Source organism: Ptychodera flava, chromosome 13 (assembly GCF_041260155.1).
Source record: "Ptychodera flava strain L36383 chromosome 13, AS_Pfla_20210202, whole genome shotgun sequence".
Classification (NCBI taxonomy): domain Eukaryota; kingdom Metazoa; phylum Hemichordata; class Enteropneusta; family Ptychoderidae; genus Ptychodera; species Ptychodera flava.
Window position 1 is genome coordinate 32,346,671 of NC_091940.1, and position 18,712 is coordinate 32,365,382.

Consider the following 18,712-nt stretch of genomic DNA (forward strand, 5'->3'; position numbering starts at 1 on the left):
GGGAATTTCCCCGCTTAGTTCAGGACAATGCACTGTTGCGCGTGCGTGAGTTCATATATAGGTCAGGGTTATACTTTAGTTACATGGATGGTTAATTTTTCCTTCGCTTCATGTAGATAAATGAATAAAATGGGGTGTAAAATTCTTACTTCATCCCAGTTGCCCACGTTTACTTTACTACTGTTGCAACTGCCCAAATACATTCTTATTTGGGGGATTTTTTCATTTTTCAATATGATCTTACAAGTCTTTTCTGAAAGTTTCAAGAATATAAAATGTAAAAAAGTATTTTCTCATATTCGTACATGCAAGGCAATAGGAGTGACTGATACCGCATAATCCATGGATAGTGCTCTACTTTTAATCTGATTAAACCAGTCAGCGTTCTTGCTTGCTTCAGTCACAGTCCCTCAACATTGAAGGGACTGTGCTTCAGTACAAATCTGGTGCCGAGTTTTTTTCGAAGCTTTACGCCCCCTTATCCTTCGAAAATGCAGACTTTTTGAAATCGGACCCTGAGAATTTCATCCCTTTCTGTCTTTTACCTTATGACCTGCTAGCGAGTAATTGGGTCAGGGCGATAAGCCCCGACATTGGTGATCAGTAGAACAAATAAATAAAGGGGATTAGGGAGGGTAATTAACAGATATGGACTGTTTTCTTAGAAACACTATACTGACATAGCGAGGGTAAAGTAATAGGCACACACTAGACACAGGTAAGGCTTGTATAATGAAAAAAGTTTAATAAATGACATTTATTGATCATATTCATAACTTCTAGAAGAATAATGCCTGCACTACCCCGTGATTAAACTATCTCTTTCAGTACGAGTAGCATACACAGTTTCTTGAAAGCAATTTAAACGGTATCTCGTGGCGGCTTCCACATGGTAGAGTACTCTTTTCACTGGTCGGTTTCCGAATATTTTATTTAGATATCAAAGTCGTTTATGGATTGGCACTTACATTCGTGACGTGAAAATTCATCAAGCCGAAGGTAACAGTTATCATTAGAACTTTCCGAAAGTATAACCATTTTTGCCCGGCCCCAAATAGCAGTTATGTGAAATTACACGTCCATTTATTTCCCGGATCGGGCAATGCTTGCCTGGTTCATAACTTTGAAGCTTGAGCTGTACCCCGTGGGTGGAAAGCTGGCTTGAAATTAGGATCAGTTAGAGCTTGGCGATCCATCTTGAAAGAATCAATGGGATACTCTGTCTTCCCATCGATGGCCATCTGACTCAGGATCTTTCCTAACAGACAGGAGAATCTGTAATGGAATATAACTGCAAACTTCAGTACTACTCCGTTTATATAGCTCGCAGCAACTACCAACTACCAGCTACCAGTGCTCAGCAATTTCAGATATGTCAAAATTTTAACAAAATATTGAGACAGTATGAATGTTTTGCTTACAAAGAAGAGCAAATGTGAGCCCATTATTGAATTTCATAATGATATTGTGCCATAGATGTATGATAGGAATTCATGCAACTGCTTTTCCCAGGATACATGTTCGCTCAAGAAACTCCATCGCTACACCGTGGCCAAAAAGCAAGGGCTTCCTCCATAGGTGAACCATTTAAACCTATACAACTCACTTAAATGCATGTCCAGCGCCATTACAGAATATAACTTGCGGAAAGCCTTTCTTTTCCAAGGTATCGATGACAAAGTTCCGATCGGGAGTCATCGCGTAAAGACAGGTCTTAGAGTACAACAGTGGTCCTACAGCCTGGTAGAAGTGGAAATAAAAGTCATCGTCTCAGGGTCTGATATATGTATGGTTAGGGCTGTAATTAACGTCATCCATGGAGATTGTAACTTTCGACGTTGCAATTTAATCAAAGAACTGAACAAGAAATAAGAGTCACAACATGCTGCATTCAACAAGTTTACAATAGAATGCTGTAGTTAGAGAAGAAATACAGAAAGATAGATTGATGCTTACCTTTGGCAAATATTTCTCGAAGAATTCAACACAAACTTTCTGTCTGACTGGGTCAGGTTTGAAATTCCTGGTTTCCGGAGTAACTGGTGGCCCTCCAGCGTCGATTCCTATTTTACTTCCCGTATTACCGTGGATTGGCAAGCCGTAGAAGTCATATCTCGGATCGTGAAATATCCAAACGGGAAAGCTGAGAAACGAGAACGAGGAAAAAAATAGACGGAACCTTCTTAATGGACATATGTAAACGGGGATGACGTAGGTCAGTTGACGGTGGGGCAAAGATTTGTCAGACTGTTGACGTTACCATGGTTCCTTATCTTTACTATATATGCAGGAAGAGACTTGAACATTGAATGAAAACAATAATAGGAACTTGTCATTTCATGTCACTAGCCCCTTTACTTGAATAACGATGAAAACGCTTTTGCTTTGTAAACGTTGGCAATAGAACAGAAAAGTCTCTCTAACTCTGTAGTTTACCTAACACGCTGTTGACTGACTGCCTAACGTACATGTAAATGTTTCAAATTGAAAGACACTCTCTTTGCCCATTGCCATTGAAAAGATGAGAATCTCATTCAATAAAAATATTTGCGTGTACGTCTAAAAGGAAGCATTTTGTAAAATACACTATAATCAATAGTTGCTGGCTGTCTATCGTACTTACTTCTCCTTGGTGAAATCCTTCATATTGGGCGTGGCTAGATACGTGACCTGTTCCTGGGTCACTGTTAACGGAAGATGCACACCAACAGATCCTAACACGTGATTGACCCAGGCACCGGCGGTGACGATGACGCGACGACAACGAAATACACCCTGGTTTGTGTAAACCTGAGTTAACAAATTAAAACAAGTGCATTGTTTACTATTTCAATGAAAATAGATGAGGGAAAGGAAAGTATGTCTTGATATCACCCATTTAGGCCTGAAAGACAGAAAGAGACAGAAGACACAGACAGGCGAAGTCTAAACAGACGGAAGGGTTGCATTGGCTTGCTGGCTAGCTAGCTAGCTAGCTAGCTACCTACCTACCTATACCTATACCTATTTACCTACTTTCCTACCTACCTACACACCTAGCTACACATCTACCTACGTACCTACCTACCTACCTACACACCTACCTACACACCCACCTACCTACCTACCTCGCGCATGAAGACATGCACGAAATCGAAGAAAGCTGTTTCATCGATGTGAAAGTCAATCACAGATTCAAGTACATACCAGTGCATGAACACCATCTGCATCCTGATCCAGTTTCAACACAGCACAATTCTCCAAGATGGTGGCGCCATTTTTTCTGGCTAACTGTATGTGCGTGGCATTCGCCATGGCAGCATCCACCAAGCCTGAGTCTTTTTGGTAAAGGCCAACAATGTCGGATCCCGTGTTAAACTGGGGGAAACGTTCCTTTATCTGATCTCCGGTCAAACGTTCATATCTAGTAATGAGCGAAGAGAGAATAGTGCGTGATAAATTATCTGAGGTCTTATAAAAGCAGCTATGTACAATGCAGCATGCTGCCTTTGATGTAAAGTATGTAAATCTCATAGGCAATTTGATTCACTTAAAGGTGCATATACACTGGAAACATTTTGAAGAGAAATGGAAGAATGTCTCCTCCGACTCTACCTTTTGAGTTTGTAGAGCCAGTTTGTGTAAATGGACCCGTACATTTGTGAAACCGACTGGATTCAGTCTTTCCTCTTAACACAGTTGGAACTAATGTGGGATTATTAATTGGATAAAGTAGTTTCACCTGCAATGTAAGCTCATCTACTTTTACTTTTACGCGTTATACACTTGTTTTGATGGGTAGTTTGTAATATTGCAACATTCAGCTAAAAGGCACCTAACACTTTGGTAAATTTTAACAATGCAAAGATCCAATTCTCCAAAATTAGTTCCAATCGTGTTTCTTGTTCCTGACAGTAGAGTGAACACTGTAAACGGTAGCACTTTTTTTTTTTAAATTGACTTGATTAGATATAATTTGTTCTAAAATGTCAAAACTTAGGTAACCTTAAAATTCCTTCTTGATTTTAGACTGCAAATTAAAGCTTTCTCGAGAAAAGTGGCGATAAAAATTTGGTATTTTTTCGTTAAGTTCAGTTGTTCATTTTCGAGATGCATCCTATATGACATTTTGATAAGGGACAAACCATTCCTATTCGGGAACTGTTGGACGGATTTTTCATAGCAAATAAAACATCACTGCAAATATTTTTGCTGGTGGTTGTGTGTATTCACTTGACACAAAATACAATATGGCAGATTATTCCTTCCATTATTTGTCTCAGGTATAATGTAGTGTGACAAATCTCCTTTCAAGAAGCTCACAGAGCAGGAGGTTTATTGTATGACTAAGATCTAAAACTTGATAACATTACTGTTAGAATAGTCATACAGCGCAGCATTTTTTACTTCTATGAAATTCACAAAACGTAAACAATGAAACAAAAAGTAGCTGGAGTCTGCGAAAAAAAACTGTCATGCCTGTTTTCTTCTTCTCCCTTTGAAATCGAAAGTTTTAAAGTGATTTTTTAGTGAATAGTGGACATTCTAAGGTAAACATATAGTCTCAGGAAGAAATGAGAAAGTAAACAGGCTTTATTTAACCCAAGGAAAATTGACTCAACACGAATGTACATACGGAATGTTCTGTTTCTTCATTGCATCAGCATACGCGTCGATTGTACCGGCGATCTCCGGAATGGAAGCGTGGCCCAAGTCAAGGCCACCGCACTTATACACCAACTGTATCCCAGACTCCTTTTCGACCTCTTCGAATGTCGTGAAGGTGTCCCTGACCAGTGTCGTGTAGCATTCGTCGTGGTATAACATACGTCTGCAATAAGAAGCGCACCCCGATTGAACTCGTTAAATGTCAAAGCTTAAAAGATTGACGGCTGATGGTGATCAAGTTAAATGCAAAGATATGTACTAAAGCACAGCTTGACTTGTTATGGAAAATGTTCAAGCGAACAGTGTCAGAAGAAAGCATTTGTGAGAAAAACGTATGTAAAGTATCGCTAAGAGTATGTAGACGTGAATGTGTTGGTAGGGCGGTTTTAACAGCTTCTGAACGTCTGACATTTAAATTTCTTGCTGTCATCGTGTGTAGCCATAATTGTGATATGTAAGTACACATATATTTATGTGATAAATATCTATACCGTTAGAATTTTTGTGTAAATACAAGTGAGTGTTTCTTTGGTATATCAAGATTTTTATTATTTTAGTGAACAATAATACTTGCTTATTGTATTATTGTAGTTTAAATGAGCCGAGTTCGAGGCTGTTAGTGGGAAGGTCCTGGGACAAGGCCGCCTTGTAGTTAAGGTAGTATGCGTCTCAAAAGTGAAAGACATAAACTTTTGCTCAAATTTTCCTAAATGAATCTTTAAACGTTTCTCTTTCAAAATCAAGAATAAAAATCGGGGTCACCGTGCAAATTTTGGTACTAGAGAAACAAGTAACTCAAGATTTACCGATATTTAAAATTCAAAATGGCGCCATCCCTGTATTAAGTCTATGAAGAAAAAAATAGAATGTTCGAATTTCGTAAAACTAAGCCGGTGAAAAGTTTTCTTACACCCCCACAAGTGGTGTATTAGAAAAGAAATGTCAAAAGTTTGAGAGTCCGAATATCTGTCCCCGAGGAGCGTTCTACCTTAATCATGATTGGCTTTTGGCTTTTATCATAAGGGACATGAATGTTGATGTTCAAAACCCTACCGCATGCATACTATGCTGAAAAGTTATAAACGAAAAGTCATGAAATGATCATCCCAAGGTCTTCTAAGAAACTATAACAAAATCACATATACATAAATCTGAATGGAAAATAGAAGTCATGATTTATTTTTAATTTTATGTCATTCATCATTTCTCACTCGCACATACACAAACGATTGAATAGGCACACTACACTTGGCCAGTTTGATGCACCCGAGTGTTAAAATGGCCTGCAATAGTAGGATGTAGAAAAGGTCAGGGTAAAGATAAGGAGATTAGTGGAAAACTTACATGATGCGAGAGTGGTCTTGTGATCCGCCATTATCGTGTCCAAGTTTGAACTGCTCAAGGCCAAGTACACCTAGGGGATAGCGAAGGTATATACGTTACTGAAATACTACTCCGCAGGTGTTGTGTAAAAGACATATGCTATTGGAAGAAGGCAAAATTTAGCCTGAACAGATCAAGGAAACAATTTTCCATTTATCCGACTGTCAATCTTGATCGCCATCACGTGAAACAAGTCACACAGGTACCCCAACAATGCGATTTCACCGAGGTTGTATATCATGTGATGTTGACAGGTATCGTCTGATAAAGTCAACGCGCCATCTCAGCGACCAGTGGGAATGTTTCTGGACAAACTAAAAATTCGTAAATAATTTACAAAATTACATCACGTGGTTTTCGATCTCGGCGATAGAGGGTGCAATGTATAGCTCTCTCTTACTTTCCATTGAAATTTGGCCGATAGGTATCTCAGGTAAAAAGAACGACATGCCTTTGACAAAGAACACTGTCCGCATGAAATACATGTCACTAGGAGCATCTAGCAGTTACATGCGCATTTGTTTATAAATGTGTTCAATTTGGCTTATTCCGAATTCCCTATATGTTGGCTATCGTCACCGTCACGATGGAATATGTAGACTGCTCTGCACGAGCATATCAGGTATAGTAATGCCATCTTTTTATTATTTTTTTAATTATTTGTATTTTTTATATCAATTGCGACTTCTTCTTCTACTCCCCAAAAAATGTTGAAACGCCAACTATTTAGCTTGTCACATCCAGTACCACCACTATTTCGTGGTTCAAGATTACCCCATTGCCTTTGTCATTTTCGATATATTCCTTGAACCTGGTAATTTTCATAGTTACCTTGAATGATAATAATTATTGGACCTGATTTGATGTCTTTTACCGTCTGTATGCGCAAAATGCATTGTTATTGGTTACATCTGAATTCTAGTCCGGATCGGAAGTCACTTTCCAACAATAATAATGCAATTTACACACGTACGGGCTGAGTTGACACGCTGAACACTGTGTATATCAACATGCTTTGGGAAGTACAAGGAGTTATGGTTGACATTCAAAATTAAAATGGCGAAAATTTTATCAAAAGTTAGCATTACTCTGGCCCTTTGATCTCCTTGCACTGTGAACACTCCACTGTTGGCACTCTTTGCATGAGAAGGTTGGTGCGCATGCGTATTCATGTTTTACTGGAAAAATTTCTTTATTTCAACATTACGGTTGATGAAATAAAGAAACAGGAACAGTTCTCACTAAATACGGGTCCTGCACGGCACGGCGACATAAAATTGTAGTCTTGCTTAGCTCACAAAATCCAACAACCGAAAAACGAAAATCATACACGACAGTGACTTCACAGCAAACTCAGCTACTCTTTTTAAACAACTTAATATTCTCGATATATACAAGTTACATAAATTACATATCAGTACATTCATGTATGATCTTATAAATAATAACTTGCCACACAGTCTTACAACATACTGTCAGTTGCCTTCTCATTGCTACAGTACTCGTCATAAAATTAATGGTAACCTTTATGTCCCAAGTGTCAACACTTCCTTGGGTAAATTCTCGATATCATATACAGGCTGCATCTATTGGAATACATTACCTAAACAAATTAAAACAAAAACCACTAGAAGTTCGTTCAGACACTCCCTTTCAAGTCTCCTCATACACGGTTAGTGTTTTACATGACGAAGAGTTATATTCAACTTTACAAATGTGTATATCATAGATATATAAATATATATATTTCACTATACATTTTGTTTTTTGGGTTTTTTTTGTTTTGTTTTTTTTGTTTTTTTGTATTTTATTTTACATATTTTCTACTTATTCGTAATGTATTTTTTGTAGTTGTTCTTATTTACTTAGTTAATTACTTAGCACTTTCAAGTCTACTTTTACACGATTGTTTTTTTGGTTTTTTTTTGTTTTTTTGTTTTTTTTTAAGTGATGAAGAGTTATATTCAACTTTACATATATGTATATCATATTTAAATATATATATTTTATATACGTTTTTTTTTTTCTCTCTCTCTTATCGTTTTCTTTTTTACGCATTTCTACTTACTCGTAATGTATCTATTTAGTTATATATTTATTTATGTAGTTGTTCTTTTATTCACTTAGTTACTTTGTTACAATTAGGTTACTTTGCAATCCCACTACTTTCATGTACACTACCCTCGATATACTTCAGTTTTCTTTTTTCTTCTTCGTTTCCTTGCTTTAACATCAAATGGCTTTGGAACGGACTAGACTAGCATTTGCTATTTTCCGTTTCCATTTACCCTTTATCACAGCACAACTCAGATGTACATTCATCATTGAATTGTAATATTATTATGATTAAGGGTAATAAAGATTATTATTATTATTATTATTATTACAATAGGTGGTAACTTTGACACTCGGCAAGATGACGACGACAAGTTCATCGGTCAGAAATTTTACAATGTGCACCGGGGATCTTATGGACACATACCGCACTCTCATTTACTCATGTTTATTTTTTTCAAGTAAACGGCAAAGAAAAGCTGATGTGGCTAGTCCAGATTGATGCGCGAGACGATGAGAAATAAAATATTTCTTTATTGCCTTATTTTATAATCGGAATTTTACCCGCGAAACCTTCAAGATTTGTAAATATAGAGGGTGCGTTCTAAAGTAAGATATTAACACGATTGGTACTAATTTGGGATAATTGGATGGTGAAGTAATGTCAATTTCATATACAAATGTACTCTCATCTGCCTTTCTTTTTACGTTACACACTTGTTTTTATGAGTAATTTGTAATATTGCAACATCCAACTATACGGCACCTAACACTTTTGAGAAATTTGAAAAATATGAAAATCCAATTATCCCAAATTAGTTCCAATCGTGTTTATTCTACTACCTTTCTCAAAGACGGGTATGTATCTTCCGTTTTGGAGATGGTGTTTTAAATTGGGCACGAATAACAAAATCGAGAGACCAGCTATCCTTTCAGGGTCTCCGCCATGGGGGCGACGACCGTACAAAGTCCAAAGGTGAAGAAGTATACTGGTCTGAACACAAACAATGTCGAATGCCATCAGATTAGATCCTACCGGAAGGTTGGCGTTGAGACCAAAAACACATTCTATTTTGTCAGACATCTTGTCAGATCTCATGTTCCCTTGCTTTCTATATAACACACGACATCGGAAGCAGGCTGGCAGTATCAATTCACAAGTGACTATGGCAAGGGCAGCCCTGCAAGCCGCGGATACCCGAACAATGCAGGCCCATGATACTGCGGACACTATCAGCGCTTGCGCAAACCTACAAAAAATCCCGTTAAATATAGCATGACGCAATGTCACTGTAACTTACTTTTACCAGCGCGTTTTGACAGCCAATACACGGTACCGCTGCCGATTCCGCCACAACCAACCACGATGTATTCAAAGTACCGAGGTTCACCAGAGCCCGCCATGTGTATTTTACCTCTCAAACGGCGCCACCAAGATGACTCGACTGAATATTGTGTGAAGTACCAAAGGGATATCACAGCTGTTATCTGTGCTAGCCGGGGTCATGACACGCACTCTGTCGTGTATAGGTCATGTCATATTGTTCTTTCGAAGAATGACATTTGAAGGTCACACAGGGACTTCATAAATACTTCTAAGGGACTGGTCATTTTCTTCGGCCTGGGGTGGATTCATTGGGGGGGTGTCACCCTGGTTTTGACTTTGGTGATAGGGGGGTCACCATGTTTTTGAAATGCCCAATAGGGGGGGGGGGTCAGTGTGTTTTTGAATTTTGACACAGGCTCATCATTGCATAAAATGCATCGCGTCAGCCACAAATTTTATCATTCAGTTGCATTTTTCGGCGCCCCCTTCAGGCGCGTAACTTTAATAATCAGAGATATTTTTCAGCACGACCGACTTTAACATATCAGGCACACATATATCAGAGATATCTGTATGTTCAATATTTTTCAGTGTGCTCTTCAAGCGCATTACTTTAATATATCAGACATTTTTCACCACGCCCTTCCGGTGCATGACTTTAATATGCAAGACATACATATCAGAGTTATCAGGATGTTTCATATTTTTCGATGCGCCCTTCGGGCGCAATACTCAGAAAAATCAGAGATATATGTCAGAGATATATGTCAGAGATATCTTGATGTTTGCTAAGTGAAAGTGCACCATTATGAAATCTACAGTTCATATGGAAAGCATAACAAATTCCTAATACTTTTCTGTAGTCTCTATGAGAATTCAGTATGAGAAAGCAAAATGCACAAATATTTCACAATATATATATTTGATACAGTGACTTATTTTAGAGAAAGAAAAATGACAAGATATCTTTCGTTCTCATTGATGCAACTATTTTCCTTTGTGTCTCAGGTTTTCTCTAGAAAGATGCTTTTTTATGACTTAAATAACAGTTAAAAAGGCAGCTTTTATCATTATTAGCTGTGCTTTTATGGTTTCGATGTTACAAGAAAAGGTCCTCTCAGATACTGCACACATCCGATTTGGCTAAAATAGCTCTCTATGGCTTCTCAGGAGATTTAATAGGATGGCTGGATTCATGGGGGGTCACCCTGTTTTTTACTTTGAAGATAGGGGGGTCACCCATCAAAGTTTTGGATTTACTGCTTTTTCCTCTCTGATATCAATGATTGACATCCATTTCTGTACAACAGTTCAGGACATCTTGTTAAGCATAGAAAGTGTGAAATACATTCACAGCTCATTCAAAATGTACTGTATTCAAACTTTAAAATTGACTCTTTCAAATTCCTATCATACAACTGACATGTCAACAATTTCATTAAAACACAGAATGACTGTTGAAAATAAATAAATATAAATATAATATTATATATATATTATATATATATATAAAATATATATATATATATATATATTATATATATATATATATATATATATATATATACCCACCTTTGTTTTACCGTTCTCGCGCGGAGGGGGTCACCCTGTTTTCGAGATTTGGAATAGGGGGGGTCACCCTGTTTTCAAAATTTAGAAGGGGGGTCAGTCACTTTTTGACGTAAGCAAAAAATAATCCACCGGCTCCCCCCCCCCCCAGGCCGAAGAAACTGACCAGTCCCAAAACTGATGAATTATCGGAACTTGGGATATACGGAGACAAGCAATTTTTAATATGCATTCTGTTCGGTGGAGGTTGAACATATTGTTGTGTCCCTTTTTTTTGCAGAATTCCACTCATTTTTAATTCGAAATTATTGAACAGTTTCAAGGCAAGTCAGGCCAATGTATTGCTATATACTAGGCCCCTTATGTAAATATTGATTAAAATTTTGGGGTGGTCATTGCATGAACATTGCTAAGAGTAAAAATTAAGTAAGTACCAATAAACCATATATTATCTGAATCAGCATGAAATTTCCCACTTTTTCATAAATACGTTTTGTATTTCCAGGTCACGTGACTGATCACATGACACATCTTGTGACCAGAGTTTGCAAAGAATATGAATATTTGAAGTATCAGGACGTGTTTTGAATCCATAAAATGACGCAAATTTGAATACAGTTGCAATTTCCATGGCATAGTCTTTACATATATGTAATAATAACTACCCTTTACTTTATTTACAGATGTACCTATTAAGATTTTTCTCACAAAAGCAGAGTAAATGAACCAAAAACATCAGCATCTGACATGATTCTGTATTTGAAAATCAACACATTTTATATTTGTAAACACCTGTTTTATGTCTTCCTTGCAGAAACATGCATCTAAAATGGTTATGATTTATCAAAAATAATTCACAATATTTAAAAATACATTTTAGGGAACATATCACATGACCAAACACATGACCAATCATGTGACAAGTCATATTGATAATTTGGCTGCTATAAAATTTCACTGGCTTATAGTAAAAAATTGTATTTCCTCTAGTTTCATTCTCGAATATTGCTGTTAATAGAACATATTTACATATAAATCCGTTGTTTTCAATAATAAACATTTCATTTCATTAAAAAAACAAACCATAAACATCTTCGCGATCGTCCGTACTTCTGAAAACTGTAAACAATCAGCGCGACGCTTCTGTGATCAGCCTGACCTTTCAGGGTTGAGGTCATGGGTCACGACATTTGCTTCCGGATTTTGGCCATACTCGGACGTACGGGGGCGCAATCACATTCAGGCCAGATCGGAATACATCAATCTTAGTCGCGCTGGGTGCCGACGCCGAAATTACGGGATTTTTAGGGACAAAAATGAAGCAAATACTCCTATTTAACTGTGCCGGATATTTCCGGCGCTCAAGGTATATGGTAATTCAATATGGCGCCGGATATATCCGGCGCCATAGGTAGTCAAGGGGTTTTAAAGTAAAATTGCTACAATTTATCCATTAACAATTTACTTACAAAAGTAAATTTATCCGTTTTTTGACAAACCCTCTAGAATCGATTCATCGATCCATTTACCGTTGACCAATTATATTCCGTTGACCCATTACATTCCCAATGCATATATGTAAGGGTTACTAAACACACATAGATACTTCACGGGTACAGTACTTAAAATCTGCTACTTTCATATCATGCATGTCTGTTTCATCAGCAAGGCAGTTGTGACAACTGTGAAGATATTCTTTCATATGAATTGTGCTCATATTCACTGCATTGTTGTCATATCTGTCCGCAAGAATGCATGAAACCTGATTTACAGTAAAATTAATCTACACTCACATACACATACATGCACACACACACAATTATCGTGTCATGGTCGATTGTTCTCAGGGCAACGAGTCACTCTAACATATATTAGAGCCAGAAATGCAATCTTTTCTGATTAGAAAAACTGCAAGCAATAAATTCTCCAAAATCTACTTGGTAAAATAAACGCCACCAAAATTCCTATCATTTGTCAAAATTCTTGTCTACCTAAGACAGTAGCAAAATGGTACAACCAATCCATTTGTGTGAGGCAGAGCGAGAAAAGCAAACTGCATACCGCCCATCTGCGAATCATACCATTTGAGCTGACGACAGCAACACCAGTTGTCTGCTGATCGTGTAACAGCGTGAAACTCTGAATCACACCAGAACGATTTCATCATTATTAAATTACTTGACAGTAGGCCTAAATGAACTTTATCACATGCACAAGCCAAGGTTTCGTCTCTGAACAGAATTACCGGGATTTATACTCGAGTCGTTCTACGTCAGGACAACCCCCGTCTATGGCATCAATGTTCGTGCGTCGGAACTTCGATGTGCTCGTTACATAGAGCATGGCGGCCCGTATTTCTCCCGAGATCAAAATTTGACTGACGTGAAAATTTTTAAAGATCAGCCATAAATTTTAGAGTCTGACTAATTACATCCTACATACAACCGTGCTATATTCGCACTATAGCACGTTGAACAGGCACGAGCTCTCAGATAGAGAATATTCCCCTTTTGACATTAACACCAAAATTTTTAATTTAATATTATGATGTAATAGCAATAAAGCACTTCAGCAACAGGTATACCACTTGATTTTGACCATTTCACTAACATATATGCACTCGCTATGCCTCGTAGTCATATGTCGTGAACTGGTCAAAATTATACCGTCGCTTTGCGTGCTTTATTGCTTAAATAACAGAGCATTAGAGATTAGGAGCGCGAGGCTTCGTAAAAGAAAGACAGAAAAACAGACGAGTTACTAGGTTTACATGAGCGATATTGTATAAATGACGGATGAACTGGCTTAGGATAGATAACCAAGTTTCTTACGCTCGCTTGTAGGTTTTAAGATCGATCCGATCCCGTTTCTATGGCAACGGTGATGACGATCCGGATAAGATATCATTTAGTCCCTCTGCAAGTGACGATGAAGATGAATGCATTTCCGATACAATGGTGAACAGAGGTCAGAGGACTAGCGAGGTCTCTCCTTGCCGTTCGGTACCCGTGTTCTCTTTGGAGATGCAGAGTTTCCCGCGATGTAGCACCCTTGAAGAAGGTACCAGCCAAGAACACCACGCATCAGGGGGTTCTGCTTCGACCAGTGTTGGTGGACAAGCTCAAGTGATGGAGGAAGACAGCGAAGAAGAAGACTAGTTCATCGTAGTCGAAAATACATAGATTTGGACTCAAAAACGATTTAGCACCACATTTTTCGAGAAAAGACGCTGTTTTTATTCACTTATTTTTAAGAAAGTTACTCCTATTTTCTCACTTGGAGAATGGTGTGAATTACATTTATTAGCATCGCACGCGTTAATATACGTAGCTCGACGAACTATGTTTACCATCGTCACGGTTTAATTTTACTGAGTCGGATGATCTACATCATTTGAAGTGTAATGTAAATGTACAAATCATGCATCATATTAAAGTTATGAATACCCACTTCTTTAAAGAGTCGTTATCGATGACAGAGAGAGAGAGAGAGAGAGAGAGAGAGAGAGAGAGAGAGAGAGATGTGAAATTCATAAAATTGTGTAACAGGCTATTTCATATAAAAGCAACAGTTTTGATTGCAATTGACGTACAGATACAGTAAATGCATTATTAGACAATTGTGTCTTGATCAAGATTTGCTCTTTGAATTATCCCATAAAACTTGCACCTGTCGATTATGAGCATCATACCTTACAGACAAACACGTGGATCTTGAATAAGAAGTGCAACTGTTTATCAGTGCGGGAGATAAAAATATAAGTTTTGTAATATTCAGCGGGAATAGTTTAGATATTTTGAGCCTCGACTTGTGTATAGTTAGCATTCCCTTAAACAATATTGGTGTTGAAAGAAATTCACTCACTCATGTGGTACAGTCAGGGCATTTTGACTTTACTGTAAGGCTTTTAACAGAAGAAAGTTGTGTCAATTGAACGTGGTTCCGAAGGTGGTCATAATGTGTCACTGTGGTTGCAAAATTAATTTAGTGTATTTAATTATGCCTACATACTCTTGTTTTCAATCCACTTTTGACAAAATTTATTCAGTGTGACATTCTATAAGCTTATCTTCCGTACGTTTTGTTCAATAGTTTGGCAAATCACTGTGTTATGACGAATTTAGAAGAATTTTTCTTTTAATTAAATCGCTGCGTGTATTGTACTTACTTTACACTATAGCTTTGCCAGAGTAAAGTTATTACCTAAACTGCACAGTTCGTATAGTTGACCTATTTTTGTGCAGTGTTTTACCTGTAATTGGGTCATTCCAGTCAATTATGTGTTCGTCTGATAGACATTCTTATTTGGCAAGCAAGGAAGTTTTGAATTCTCCAAGCAAAACTGCCGGGAAATTTTGAGGAGGAAACACTTTCGCCTCCAAGAGTAAGTTTATTTCTCAGTCGTGGAGTAATCGTATGAAGTTACGGTAATCGGCTTACGGACTGCTACAAATCATTTTCAGCTCCCGTGTTCAAACACGAGAGGTAATGTTATACCAATTTATGTCCATCTTTGCGCATGTGTATATGCGTTTAATGTTTCAAGAAAGGCTGATACGCAATAACTTTGGTAAGTAGATTCTGTTAGGAAGTGGCAGGAACTGTTTAGTGTTTGGTAGGCGAAGCTTGAATTATAAACGGTATACTGTCTCCTGTTCCAATTGTGCTGCAGTTAACATGGAAAGAGAAAATCTAACCAATCACAGATTTTAAGCGGGTTGGCTCTTTTTAAAAACAGCGCCCTCACATGTGCGTTTTAAATACCAAGAAACGCTTTGACCATATATGGGCATATTGAGATTCCAGATGACTGTATACCTTTAATGCTTCTTAGTATATTTTATTATAAAGACGCCACATATTCTAAGAGCAACTGTTTCAGATTGTTTAGATCTTGCTTAAGATGTTGATCAGGCGCATATATGAAAGTTTTCAGGGTCATTTAGCAGTTTCTTATCAAGGGTGTTGGTAATTTGCAGATTTAAGTAAATTTAGGGGATATATCTGGAAGACCTTGGTCAAAGCCTGAAACTTGTTATCTGTATTTAATATGCAAGAATTTGATAGTGGCGATAGACGTGTCGAAGATTCGTATCTGCTTATCCATTATCATAGTTAACGACAAGCAATTGAAGCAATTTTTAATGGCGACTGCACAACATTTGATGGAATTTGTACAGATATTGCTCATAACAGAATGTTGAGTTCATTGAAAGAAATATTGCAGTTTCATGTCAAATAATCTGTAATTGCATATTGACACTTTAAAATCTTGAAGAACTCAGCTAAATTTGATAAAACTTGTCGCACATATTAAATAAAGAAAGATATAAGTATAGTGAAAGATGTCAAGCCGTTCCATGGAATATAATCGCTAATTAGTATATCAAATGGTTGTTTTAATTAAAGCTATACGGCGATGGTGACTGCACTAAATTTCATTAAATTTTCCATCGATATCGTTAGTAGGAACATATGAGTAACATGATAGACATATTGTTGTTTCATGTCCTGTGACTGATGATTTTCGTAAATAAACAAAGTGGTTCTTATCTCAGTCATGATTGCATAAAATATGATTATATTTGTATCGAGAATGACTACACCAAATACGGCTATTGTCGCGTAGCGTGGTTGTGATACGGGTAGTCATGGTCGACTTTTGATACGTACACTCTGGGATAGAACGTCGGAATTGTAGAGACGGTGACGGGTACACAGTTATGGTCGGCGTATTTTATTAGCTGAGTAACGCGCAAGTTACACGGTAAACTTCTATGACTTACACTAGGCTAACAACAGTGGTTGGGTCACGGTCGAACGTCGTCTCGGAGCGTCTCAACAGGTTCTACGTCTAACACACTAAAACGTACAGTTTACATTGAGTGAGGATCTGCGTACTGTCATGACTTTAGTATGCGTTTACAATTAACTGAAGACAGTCGGCAGATGTGAAAGGCAGGAAGGTCGCTCCCATCAGTACATCTGTCACCATAGCGTCCGGTCAAAGCTAATGACTTATTAAGCAGTTGTCAAAACAATACATTCACTAAAAGCGGATGGACTGTACTTCAAACAATCACGAAAATAAACAAGGAAGATGATTCTCACGATACGTCACGTGCAGAAGGGGTTAATGTCGGTCAGTTCATTGTTAGTCGTTACAATTAAAGTCAAGGGTAAAGTTCTTAGCAATCGTCGGGCTATATCACACTATTAAACAAGACAAAGGCATATATTCAATGAAGACATACTGTAAATTGCGTACACTAATAAAACACGGGGTCATTTTCAGTGAAGATTTGGTTCAAACATGGAAAACGCTGGAAATGTATTTACTCCAACTAGCAACTTAGGTGACTGTATACATCTCACTTGTCCACTGTGTCCGTTCTATAGACGTCCTTACGATGTTGATTCTCACGTTGATGTTGTTGGATTTTGATATCTTTGCTAAATATCCATCGTGTCATTTTGTGAACGTGAATCGGATAGTTACCTTAACTTGCCAAAATGGGACAATACAGTGTATGTGCTGTTTTATGTCCAACACACAAAAACGTGGCATGGGGAGAGACTAAGGAAAGATGTGCCAGTTCTGTATCCGTTGATACATTCTGACTATTGCAATTCAATAAATATCATAGAATTAACATCACGTTAACTAAAATTCTCGTTGACTTGTTTTTGAATAACCCTTATAACAGTCAACTTCAATACTTGGCAGAATTACTCCAATCTCCCTACAAATATAGAGTTATGCAAAAAGCCCCATGAAATAATTTTTCTTGTCCCTTTTATTAATTTTGTGTAAGCTTTGATTTGACAAACTGATATAAAACACATCCCCCTTATCTGTCTTACAAGCATATATTAAGGCCAAATTTCCAGTAAATGATTCAAATCTTGACAACTAACGATCAGTACGTTAATGTCAAAGTGCGATGACTTATGAAAGATAAATATTACAATACTCTAATACAGCTATGCTCTTCTCACCTTTAGAGTGACTGAAGTTGTGAGCAAGAGAATGACCGATCGCTTTCAAGCATTTCAGCATTCTCCATTTGGAAGTAACTAAATGAAATAGTACCCTCAAAATCCGCTAACTTGAGACCGGGGATGTATTTTTAATTTGTCTACTGATTATGTTTAAATTTTAAGAAGAGTTACATAAGAAAGTAAGGTAGGAAACTCGGTTAGCGGCACAGCTCCACGCGCACAGGAGTTGCTGGTCGTGTTGTTACCAGTGTATGATGCAGACTTTTTGAAATCGGACCTAAGAATCTCATCCCTTACCGTCTTTTATCTTAAGACCTGCTAGCGAGTTATTGGGTCAGGGCGATAAGCCCCGGCATTGGTGATCGGTAGAACAAATTAATAAAGGGGATTAAGGAGGGCAATTGACAGATTTGGACTGTTTTCTTTGACATACTATACTGACATAACGAGGGTAAGTAATATGTACAAACGCGACACACGTAAGGCTTGTATAATGAAAAATTTAATAAATGACAGTTATTGATCGTATTCATAACTTCTAGAACAATAATGCCTGCAGTACCCCGTGATTAAATCATCTTTTTCAGTACCAGTAGCATACATGGTTTCTTGAAAGCAGTTTAAAGTGTATCTCGTGGCGGCTTCCGCACGGTAGAGTACTTTATTCACAGGTCGGTTTCCGAATATGTTATTTAGATATCAAAGTTCCTTATGGATTGGCACATACAT

At 37.6% G+C, this 18,712-nt stretch overlaps 1 protein-coding gene across 1 annotated transcript; it reads right to left on the reverse strand.

Annotated features, from left to right (window-relative positions):
- Nucleotides 1–725: 725 nt before the first annotated feature.
- On the reverse strand, nt 726–9,600 carry LOC139148188 (monomeric sarcosine oxidase-like). The gene is made up of 8 exons (XM_070719499.1): nt 9,387–9,600; nt 5,992–6,061; nt 4,616–4,810; nt 3,187–3,403; nt 2,624–2,790; nt 1,957–2,143; nt 1,607–1,740; nt 726–1,275 (listed from the first exon to the last, which is right to left on the reverse strand). Exons 1-8 carry the CDS (start codon nt 9,487–9,489, stop codon nt 1,116–1,118), a joined length of 1,233 nt encoding a protein of 410 aa, XP_070575600.1. The 5' UTR covers nt 9,490–9,600; the 3' UTR covers nt 726–1,115.
- Between the last annotated feature and the right edge of the window lie 9,112 nt (nt 9,601–18,712).